The sequence below is a fragment of the Phoenix dactylifera genome, chromosome 11 (assembly GCF_051530095.1).
Source record: "Phoenix dactylifera cultivar Ajwa chromosome 11, Ajwa_hap1_PhDact_Kaust_v1.1, whole genome shotgun sequence".
Lineage (NCBI taxonomy): Eukaryota > Viridiplantae > Streptophyta > Magnoliopsida > Arecales > Arecaceae > Phoenix > Phoenix dactylifera.
The window spans coordinates 2,880,579-2,892,430 of NC_143200.1; the positions used below are offsets into that span (position 1 = coordinate 2,880,579).

Sequence of the window (11,852 nt, forward strand, 5' to 3'; positions counted from 1 at the left end):
AAAAGTCAGTTTCGATTTTAGTTTAGAAAAAAATGAGATTTACTTATGTGGTTTTGGCTCCAATTGGTAAATTCAATTGAAGATTAGATAAAATCAAAAAAAAAAAAAAAAATTTGCCAAAAAGGAAATAAAAATAAGTCAAGATATGTGCATTGGATTCGAGCCTTTGGATGTATTTTCATCTGATATTTCACTAAGACAATCAAAATATTATGTTTCTAAAAAATATAACATTCAAATAGTAATATCTGATGAGTAAAATTTCAATTTACTAATCAATGTCAATTTAACTTTACACAATCTAATACCTTTCAAACCTAATGTATTGAAATCTAATCTTGCAACTCCAAATCCTGTCAAAACCATAAAATCTACGTTTAATTTGGAGGAAATACTTCCATGTAGAAAGAAATACGTGATGATACAAAATTAGTGTAGATAGTTCACATACATGAAGTTATTAAATGCCCCGAGCGGCTCCAAGGTCTTTTTGTACCTAGGCACAAGGCACAAATCTAGGCAATATGTATGTGATACAGGACAGGAGAAGGAGAGAGGAGAAAACAAAGAAGAAGAGGAGGGAAGGGAAGAGAAGAAGGCAAAGGGAGAGGGCAACTCAATATTTTGTTTTCTCAAATCTCAATAATGCAAATTGTGTTCTCAATTACATATCAATGGGTTTATATAGACCCAAAACCCTAATAAGAGTCTGCATAGAAATAAAAAACTGGAGTCTTTAGAAAATTCTAGTCCTTAGAGTCCATATAAAAATAAAATTTCCTAATTTCCAAATAAAATAAAATTTTCTAATTTCTAATTTGTGCCTACTGAACTGTGTCTAAATTTCTTATTAGATGGTCCTTTGTCAGTATGTATATATGTACATATACATATTTATACACATTATTATAACTTAATATATGTATATATGTATTCATAATTTATCCTTAAGATGACAATAAAATCTTCACATTTCTTCCATGTGAAGATTTCCACATTTCTAAAATAGCTTTATGTAATTATGTTGTTCTAATATTCAGAACTCTAATATATGACACCCTATTCGACGAAAACCTAATGACTCTCAACCTTGAATTTGTTTGTTTATAAATTGGTTTGCTTCAATCATTTTATGACTTAAATAAGTATCTATATCTCTATATATGTATGTATTTTACAATATGAATTTATGATGCTAAACACATTTGACAATAGAAAAAAAACACCGTACACAAAATCTACATACAAAAATAATCTGTCATGCCCTCAAGTAATCACACAAACATAGATGCACACAAAATACATTTACACAAAATGACAATCATCATGGCTCATGACACACTTGCGGTCATCCACCATGGCATACACACAAACGAGACAAAGTCATCAACGTGTTCCTTTTGATGCCTTGGCGCTCAAATGAGCCATGTCCTTTTTGAGTGCCTCAATGACATGAGGGACCAAGGATGGAATTGGAAGTCCCTTGCACCTTAGGCAGAATGGTACTATACTGTACCAAAACTTGGTATGCCTGTTGGTGTGCTGAAACTGCCAAATTGAGACATAATATCGTGTGTCAGCATGTGATGGTACTTAGGAGTGTATTCATACCAATACCTTGACAGAGTGATTTTATACTTCAATCCATGCTGCATTTACATAATTTAGTTTAAGCTGAAACTGCGTCACTGATCCACCCTAATTTTTGTTTGGCTCTAGGTAAAACTAAGGTTGTCAATTGGTCTGAGAATCTTGAGCTCAGCTTATACTTAGCTTGAATCAAGCTTGGGCCTGGTTCCCAGACTCAAATTGATTTCTAAGCCTGAAATGTACTCAACTGATCAGTCAGCTTGATAAGGCTTGCACATACAGTATAATACAACACAATACAGTATAAGTAATATGATATTTAGTATATTCTGTGTATCTACTGCTAATATTTCAGCAGCTTCATCCAACTTTTTACATTCCTGTTTTGCCCTTAATTTTTCCGCAAATTTCTTTTCCTGTTTAAATGAAATCCATGAGATCTATCAATGAACCTGGTTAGACTTGTAAAAGATGGGAATGGGGAGGAATAGGATAATTTTAGAAGGTTAAAAAAGTCGGTTAGAATACGCTCTCTCTCACACCCTCCTCCTTCGCCCTCCTTATCCCTTCTCCGATCACTGCCCTGCCCCATTGTATCAACAACCTCCTCCAATCTCATCTCGAATCTAATGCCGCTGCCGCCTTTGTTTGGCCTCTTGTTTACCTTACCCCTTGGACACCCTTTGGTCTCCGCTATTAACCTCATCCTGTCTGAGGGCTCGTGGCGTAGGGTGACGTGGGACTCCCAACTGGGCTTAGATGACGGACTTGACATAGCGGATGGTGGTACGATGGCCCATTGTGATGCAGTCGCTGTAAGCGAAGGTGATGATGGCCATTCGGATGATGGAGGATCGGGCTTCCCGTCATTCTCTTTCCTTCTTTTTTTTAAGTTCCCTGTAGCAACCTATGACAACTCGTGCTGCTCAATTTAATCTCGCCGGATGCTTCATTGGTCTAGAGGCTGCCTTTTTCCCATTAAGCACCTTGACAACCACACAGCCATTGCATCGCCTTTCTCCTCCACAGCCCTTCAGACACCCTTGTTACCCTTGCTTTCCCCTTCGCCATCTATGACTGGCATAAATCGGCATGTCCCCCACAGACTACCGATGGTTTAAGGGTTGGTTTGTGTTCTACGCCAGCATAAGGTCTCTTTATCTGTCTTATTAATTTTTAAGAACCACAACATGCCTTGTGACTGTTTGAAGGAATTATTATCCTCTATTTCTATAGATGGTTTGTTTTTGTGATCAAACCTTATGTCCGGTATCTGTACCTGGTTACTTTATTGCCAAAAATTTTAAATACTTATTTGAAGAAATGCATACTCAAAATAGCCTTTTTTTCATACGTTTAGATTGCAATCCTTTTTTATTTTTGAAACATTTTTTGGTTACAAAAGTGAATTACATCCTTCTCATAAAGCAGCGCTGTCACCTAATTGGTAGCATTTTTAAAAATATACGAAAACAGAGTTTCACAAGCAGAATAAGCTCTTAAGTACTGGCCTTGTATTTAAGAATATATGCCATTCTCTTTTTATACAAGGTTGTTGGCAAGGATGAATGCTTTTGGATGATGTTTGGCAGGTGGATTCTGTTGGTAGTGCTGCGAAAATGTTTAGTATTGCTTCTTGTTTGTAGAGGTATTAAATGTTATGATAACATTTCAGGGAATTTGTGTCACTTGTTGAATGTTGTAGTTAATAATCCGTACTGTTCCCTGTGATGCAAACAAGATTTAACCTATGAATAATTATCATAAGAGTCTCCTTATCCACCTCCTTTTTTCCTTCTCTGTTCTCTTTCCCTGTATGTGGTTGTTGTGCATTGTCCTCTTATTTTTCTCCTTCCCATCCTTCCCTGCTTTTTTTCCTTCAAGATATCTTGCTCATTGATGTGAAAGTTTCTTTCCCCCATAGTATGGTATTCTAGGACACCAGATTATCATGTAAGATTCTGTATGATTCTCTAGCTCTGAATGTTTATGAGTTTGAAATGCATGATTTGGTTCCTGCTGCAATAATGCTCTCAGACAATATGTGTCAATTACTTGAGATTAACTGTGTTCTTAATTAATATTTATGATGATGTGCAAACAGCTTGTGGAATTTATAGTCTATAATTTACAATCTATTATGATTAATGAAGAATGATTAGAAACACTTGAAAATGCTAGAAGAATGATAAGCGGTGGAATTTCATATCAAACTTTTGGCATAGATCTTGAATCCGGATCTTTTGATTTTCTGCAACTGATATGGAAATCAACTTCAAATTGGAATGGAGATACTGAGTAAATGGCTAGATGAGGTTTGAATGAATCGAAACAAAATATCTTGAAAGCATCGGTGAAAGTAGTTCATCTTTATTTTAAAGACAAGTCCAAGAGCTTTTCTATATTATGATTAATTTCATTGTTCAATTCTTGCCAGATGCTTAAGAAAGATCAACCAGGAAGTTTGCATGGAGATGCCTTTATTTAAGATTCACTGTGTAGGATATCCAATGGTTGCAATGTCATATGTTGTTGTTTGATTTTTGTTTAGAAGACTAATGTACTTACCAAAACCCAGGAATTATAAATGTCATTTTCTGGCTTTGATATGTGATGAGAATTTATTCCATCAAGGATTCCTTATTTAATGGAATCCATACCCAAAAGATATTGTGACCCGTAACAATATTTGGGGAGGCATTCATATGTGAAGTATTTTTGCATTAGTTTCCTATATACAATATGTTAGATGTGTCTTGGGAATGCTTGTCTAGTGTTTATATTATGAATCTAATGTCCTTGTGAGTTTGGATATAAAATATGCAAATATTGTGGATCAAGAATATAATAAGACACATGCCAAGGTATTTATTATGTACCATGACTTCTTATAGAAAAATTATGTGTTTTTTCCTCCTTATTATTTGTTGCATTTTCACAATTTTAGTAAATTGTAACACTTAAGTTTTCCTGCTATCCTGAATTCCAGCAATGCATGTGCAGCATATGCCAGAAAAGTAGTATAAATATATACACTATCATACAAAAATTGCCATTGATGGCTTAGTTACAAAATACTATGTTTTATGGCATGATAATATATTTCATAACATATTTAATAATTTTCTAAATTTAAGTTTTGTGATAAAATGTTATTTGTCTTCTAAGCTTGATTCTTTGAGTCAATTAAATGTTAGTTCAAGCTGGAGAAAGCTTCAATTCAAGTTTGAACCGACCTTGATTCCAAGCTTGAATTACTTTCAGCGTGATTGGCTTGTGAGTCAGGATATAAAATATGTCAATATTGGGATCGAGAATAAAATAACACGCATGCCAAAAACACTATGACAAGGTATTCATTTATGTAATGGCTTCTTATAGAAAAATCATGTTTCTTTCTCTCCTTACTCTTTATTGCATTTTCACAATTATAGTAAATTTAACTTACAACAATTACTGTTTTCTGCTATCCTCAGTTCCAGTAATGCATGTGCAAAAAAATTTTAATTGATGCTTTGTTACAAAATTATCATGTTTTATGTCATGATAATTTATTTCATAATATATTCAATAATTTTCTAGATTCATGTTTTGTTATAAAATGTTAATTGTTTTCTAACCTTGATTATTTGAGTCTGTTAAATGTTAGTTCAAGCTGGAGAAAGCTTCAATTCAAGTTTGAACCGAGCTTGATTCTAAGCTTGAATTAATTTCAGGTTGATTATAACTATCAAGCTCATCGGCTAGGCTTGTATTTAGCTCCATTCAAGAATAAACTCAAATTAGGCTCAATAAATAGTAAACTAATGATGCTCGATCCTAAAATTCAGGCTTGAAAATAGGATCAATGCTGACTTGATCAGATCTAGACTCAATAAATATCAGCTCAGTTGCAGCCCAAGGTGAAACTCAAAGGTTTTGGTTTCAATTTCAAAGTTTTGGGCAAAACGTTGAAACCATAAAACTTGTTACTGGTTAGGGCATTCGACTGCATTGTTTTCAGCAATTTTTCATGCTGAAATGATCTAAATAATAATTTTTATTTAAATTGAAGAAAATGCCGATTGTGTTTCATGCTATTTTAGAGTATAATATTCTGTTCTTTTTTTTAGTGACAATCTGATGCATCGCTATCTGAATATCTATGTTGCTGTAGGGTAGGAAAATATGGAAACAAATGTATTTCTATAGGCTTCTCTTAAATCTAAATTCAAGATGGTTCCAAAAATCTTCTGTTGCAAATCTTTTGCTTAATTTTGACATGATGCTTAATAGATCTCAAAGAAATGAGAAAAATGATAAAGTAGTTTTACAAGATGCCATATATGTAATCGCTGCTACTGTTGGTCCTATCTTTGGATGAAGAAGGTGGAGGGTTAATGTTATATTAGCAAGCAAGATGTAAAACAAAGGTCCGCAGTTTCAGTATCGTGTACCTTGCTAGTACATCACCAGTTCGATATGGTATGTTCGGTATGGTACAGTATGCATCTTGTACCGAGATAGCTCTCAGCCCTTTTTTTTCTCATTTTTTATCATGATATGGCTTGAAATCGGGTGGTATGGGTTGATAACGAGCGAACCAAACCAGTATGGACTGGTTCCCTTATCAAACTTGTGCAAAACTTGGTTTTGCTCGGTTCAGACCTGGTTCTGTACTGGGTGAACTGGGTGAGCGGTTTGGGTTGTTGGAGTCCTTGTGTTAAACTCAATAAAAATAAAGGACATGTTTTAAAGTTCTTCTTGAAAGAACATCAAAGAAAGGCTTGAATAGGAATGCTTGGCAAATAAGGATCCCATGCCAGATAGTTGGGACAAGAATTTGATGGTTTAGTTGCATATATCTCTATAACGAAAATGACATTTATTTCCCAAATTCCTGGGCCTTCTTCATTCAAAATTCTGAAGTCAACCTCTGTTTTGGTTTGGGGTTTCTGCTGAGACTGTGAAAACCATGTTTTTCTCAGTATAGTTGTATTAATATTACTATTTAGTCATCACTTTTGTGCGGTAAAATTTTGACTACATGAATGCATTCTTGATTTTGGTTGCCAGTTGAAGAATTATTATTTTGTATTTTTCTTCTTTAGAATTATTATTTTATTTTTTTCTGTTTCTTAACTGTTATAAAATTGTTGCATAACCAAATCATGATGCTATATCATCATTTCATGGTGCAGTTGCCCTTTGCTGAAAGGTGGAAGTTACTTGAGGAGGAAGTGGTTCGGCCTCGGAATTATGAGAGAAAACAGTTCGAGTGTGAAGGCAAATGTAACCCAATTTACAGATATGACATGGAACCGTTTAGCGTAAGTAGATCTAAAATGATGCAATTATTTTGTAATTTCTTTCAGTATCTGTATATAACTGCATGTCTTGTTCATATTTTTGACATTTATTATTATTTTTAAAAAATAACCAGGTTAGAAGGAAGGACTTTTGGTTGTTATCTACAGTTGTTAAGCTTCTAAAGGAGTTCATTCCAAAGCTTTCACATGCAGCTGATGGCCTTGTATTTCAGGTGCTTGGTCATAAAAGTTTGTTTTGAAATTTTTAGTTTCTTGAAGAAGTCAAACCATGCTGTCTCACCAAATGCTTTGCCTTTACTACTACAGTCCTACATTTCATGCAACCCTAATGTAATGGGGACGTCAGCTAGCATTTTCAAGGTCCTTTAAAAGCTTAAGTGTGTTCTATGAAAAATCTTGATTACTGTCGTGAATATCTGGCCATGGAAATATATGATTTTTGATGAAGAACAGCTACTTAAAAGAGTTTAGGAATGTGAAAGCCGTGAAAAATGTTTTTGAACTTACTCTTATTTGCTAAAAAAGATCTAATATGCATGCAATAACTAAAATTCACTAGGCAATCTCAAAATTGATGTGGACAGAATTAGAAGAAATGTGAATGCATAAGAAAGCTTGTAAAGAAACTGATATAAATATGAGCGATAATAAAAAATTCAGTCAAAGTTGTAGAAAAAAGATTGAAGCAGGTAAATAGATTTCTAGCAATTAAGATACCCATGATAAAAATAAATAAATTGGGTGATCCTGTCTAGAGAAAGATTAATGAGAGGAGTTGGGCAGAGGAGCGCGTGTATCCCGAGGAAGAAAACGGCCATTTTCTTTATTCAACTTTTTTTTTTGGTAACCAATGTCTTTATTCAATTTTCGAAATAAAGGACTTTACATCTCATGGGCTCCCATAAATAAAACCCTAAAGCAACCATTTTGAAAGGTGGTGGTCGCTTTTAACAGAAGAGAAGAGGAGCGGTGCTGGCATACATATACCTAAACTGAAGAGTCAGATGCTTTTTCCATTTACTCTTTTCTTTTGGCTATTCTAGTATCCTCATACCCATATCTTGGTGTCCCTCACCTTGAACATATCCCCTCTCTTATTTATTGTCTCTAGAACATAATCAAGTACACTTTTATCTAACCATCCCTTCATTTTAGAATACCACCAGTTTAGTGAAGAGATGTCTTTAAGTGTTTTGTCTCGTCAAAAGCAAATGCATCCTTCGTTGCCAATGTTACCTTGCCATCAGGTTGAACTAAACTCTATGACAGCCGAAAAATAGCAGAATCAAAAGGTAGAACTGAAAAATAACCTTTAGCAATGCTAACTATATTCCTGATCACTTTCATGCAAAAAATTCCAAAAATACTCGCTTTGTGAGTTCTCAAAAATCTGGAAAGTCGAGTGAAGTTGAGTAGTCATGATCTTTCAATAGCCAAGTATGGTCTGCAACTTCTGTCACAAACTTGTTTATGTAAAAGAAGGAAAACTTATGAAAATCTTGAAAAATATATTACGTACTGCTTATTTAATAATTCAAAGTGGTAAAAGTTCAGGTAGTCTTGGTAACCTCATCAAGTATGTTTTCCCTTGAAGGATCTCGGAAGCAATCAGGTTGAACTGTGAGTGGAATGTCTCAGTTGTTTCAATATGCTAAGATATCTTGCTTCTTACTCAAATTTTAGTGAAGACAATAAGAAAAAGTAATGTGTACTTGACTTTATATGTTTGGCAAACTAATGTGCTTTGCTGAAAATTGCAGTGTCAGTTACAAATAAAATGTTGGGCTCAAGAATGAACATAAAAAATGTTAAACTGTTGTAAAGCTTGTGTAGGTGTTTATATCTTGTATCACAACAGTAATCCAACATGCAGTTGCGTCAGTGGAGTTTTGTCTCCAATAACGTTTTAATGCAACATGTGTGCAAGATATTAGTCACAATGTCTTGGGGAGAACTCTCATTTCCGTGCAAGTAGTTGTTCGATATCGTTTTGTTTCATCATTATTGTGGTCCTTTTCTTTGAGAAATCAATATGATGCAAGTACACTGTATATGCCAATATTATCCTTCACAGTGCGTATTTCAAAAGCTCTCCATTTGATCTCTAAAAAGCTTGATGCTTTTTTTTTGTTGGACATACTTTTATAATGAGGTAATTGTACTGAACATATAATGTAATGACCTCTGTTGGTTATTTCACTTTCTTATGCTAGGGTTGGGATGATCCTTATGTGCCTCGTACGCATGAAGGTCTTCTAAAGTGGAAGTATCCAGAGATGAACTCAGTCGACTTTTTGTTTGAGGTTTGTTCATGACCTCATCTATGAAATATGGATATTATGATTTTATCTTAGGTTTAAATCTTAGATTGATGGCAGACTAGTCTCCTAAATTCATGTTTGTGCATAGTAGAGAACTTAATATATTTGTTTCATGTCTGCAGGTGGGAAGTGAGAGTCGCGAGTTGCTTTTTCTTTTTGAGAGAGGTAAAAAGAAACTCATGGATGGGGTACGGGTTATATTTAGAGGTGGGTAATTATTTTGGTTATTCACCTTTTTCTCTTGTACGATAGTTTCTATGATGTTCACTTATCTCTGTTCCATTCTCTCCCCACTGTGTCCAATTGCTTGATGTTGATTTAGGTTCTTAAACTATTCTATTAGTGTATCTAATATACTGTTCAATGTTACTTATATAGATACTGTTTTGTGATGAATCTGTGGTTCTGATTGTTTAATGGAATGCTTGAGAACTGTTTATCTAGATCAAGAATCAATAAGAAACATATCTAAGCTTGTTCCATTCACCCCTATTCACTACTATATTTACATTAGGAGCTTGTATGGTGGACGATAACTTCTGGTACCCTGGACTCAGCCATAAGTGACATTTTTTTTGGTACTGGCAATAAAATTGATCCTCCAACAGTGAGTTAATTTGAATAGAGACATCTACGTGGAAAGCACTTTCTAAATCCTTGCTAGGATCTCATGTTGGAAATGTTGATCACCAATTTGGGCCCCATGCTTGGAACCTAGTGAACCTCTGAAGGCAGTTTGTAGTTGTTCTATATTCGTGGGCATACGAAGAACAAGAATTTAACATTTCATTGCATAGAATTTTTTGAAGGCAAGCTAAGATCTTCGCGGGCGGTTAATTCATAGATTGAGGTGGCAGTGATCTATTATTGGTGTCTTGAAAATCTTTGTTTGGATGCCAGTGGGGAAATGGAAATGTAGTTTTAGATATGGGCTGTCCAGGCATAATTATCTCTTAATCTAACTGTTAGTACCTCATTTTCTTGTTTCCATTTACCTTGATCTTGCTGCATCCAGTTGGATCCCTGAAGAAAAGCTCCTCCATCAGCCTGTCTGGAGTAGCGTACTGGTTTATATTATTTGGGCTTTGAATCATCCACTGCTGATATACCTTTTTATAAGTTTTTTGTCGTTAATGTTGTCCCCATCTCGTTTGACTCTCATTGTCATTGACAAATTAGCAGAGTTTAGACATTGTAATTTCTTTAAATTCCAATGAGATCTTTATCTGTGTAGGCGAAGTGGATGTCTCATCCCTTTCAGGAAAGATCGTTGAGTGCTCGTGGGATCCTGACGGAGGCTGTTGGGTGTGCATGCGAATGAGAGCAGATAAAACAACACCAAATGATATTAACACTTACCTGAAGGTACTCACCTTGGCCTGGCTTTGCTGCACGAGTCTTGTAGCAGGGTCTTGTAATACTTCTGGTTTCTTAACAGGTGATGCGGAGTATTAATGACAATATCACCGAAGAAGTGCTCCTAGATGAGATTTCGGAGATTGTTCGCCTCCCAATGTATGCAGATAGAATAGCACGAGCGCATCAACATCAGCATCAGCATCGACGAAGGTGAGAATGATTCTATGGTGGTTTAGGACCTGATGATACTTCAGCCTTCTTATGAAGTGGTATTATTGCCCGAGCCTTGCTAGTGTCTGGTTTCCAGTAGTTCATGTGTAATTATTAGTGGTAGATAGGATTCTGTGAGGCTCGGACGGTGCTAATTGTTGGTGTCCAGTCAAACCTTGTACAAGAGCCTCTTCCCCGTATAAAATTTTAGGCTTCATGTAAATCAGTTTCTTGTATTTTTTCATTCATGGTTAGTCAAGAACAAAGAAGAGCATCAACAAGGCATAAGGGGAAGATAACCAGCAGGAGCATGGGTTTACTGTGCCGTGCCCATCCAACCTTAGCATTTCATTTATTGTTAATATGTGCAGAAATAATTAATAGTAGATGTTTGTGTTGGTTTATTGTCTATGCTTCTGTGTCCATCTTCTCGTGCCTCCGGCGAAGCGGATCGATGTTGGAGCCAGGTTTTCCGAGAGTTACCATTCCCTTGGTTATCATGGGTGGTTTTCCCAGCCACGATACGTCTAATTAGTGGCCGCAAATACCATTAATTTTATGTGAAATGAATGAGCTGTCAGTGAGCAGCTTCTGTTCAGCTTGATTAGACGTAAATTTTTTTTAAAAAACAAAACATTATTAAATTTATGTGAACAATATTATACATTTATAAAATTGATATTTAGTTGATATTTATGCAACTTGGGTGAATTGGCTGCTCGTGACGCCTTTCACTCGTCCTCTGTTTGCCATGTATGCGGTCTGCATGGACGTAACGTTTCATGTCCATGGGGAAAATGTCATGGTTTGCAACGACTTGGTAGTCGCCAGGCTGAGTGAGATGGAAGGCCTCTTCTAAGTTGCAGTCTGATGTGGATCACTTGCCAGATGGTGGTGCAATTCATAAATAAGATATCGTTTGGCAGCAAAGAAGGTGGGAGAATGGTTTACCGTAGAAAGAAGTTCGATCACATTGGCCATTAAATCAGGGATCCACTGTTGATGTGAGCCATCTTCACCGATTTCCGCAAAGATCTGTGAAGAAAGCAATCTACGCCTCACC

The 11,852-nt window shown here is 35.5% G+C and overlaps 1 protein-coding gene across 4 annotated transcripts in view; it reads left to right on the plus strand.

Annotated features, from left to right (window-relative positions):
- Positions 1-11,198, plus strand: part of LOC103715187 (uncharacterized) — a 39,610-nt gene extending 28,412 nt beyond the window's left edge. For all 4 annotated transcript variants that reach the window (XM_008802734.5, XM_088706398.1, XM_088706399.1 and 1 more), the window contains 6 exons: positions 6,771-6,899; positions 7,013-7,111; positions 9,113-9,202; positions 9,343-9,427; positions 10,455-10,585; positions 10,659-11,198. In XM_008802734.5, coding sequence (XP_008800956.2) covers positions 6,771-6,899; positions 7,013-7,111; positions 9,113-9,202; positions 9,343-9,427; positions 10,455-10,585; positions 10,659-10,793 — 669 coding nt within the window. In that variant the 3' untranslated portion in view covers positions 10,794-11,198. The remainder of the gene's footprint in view (positions 1-6,770; positions 6,900-7,012; positions 7,112-9,112; positions 9,203-9,342; positions 9,428-10,454; positions 10,586-10,658) is intronic.
- Positions 11,199-11,852: the final 654 nt, after the last annotated feature.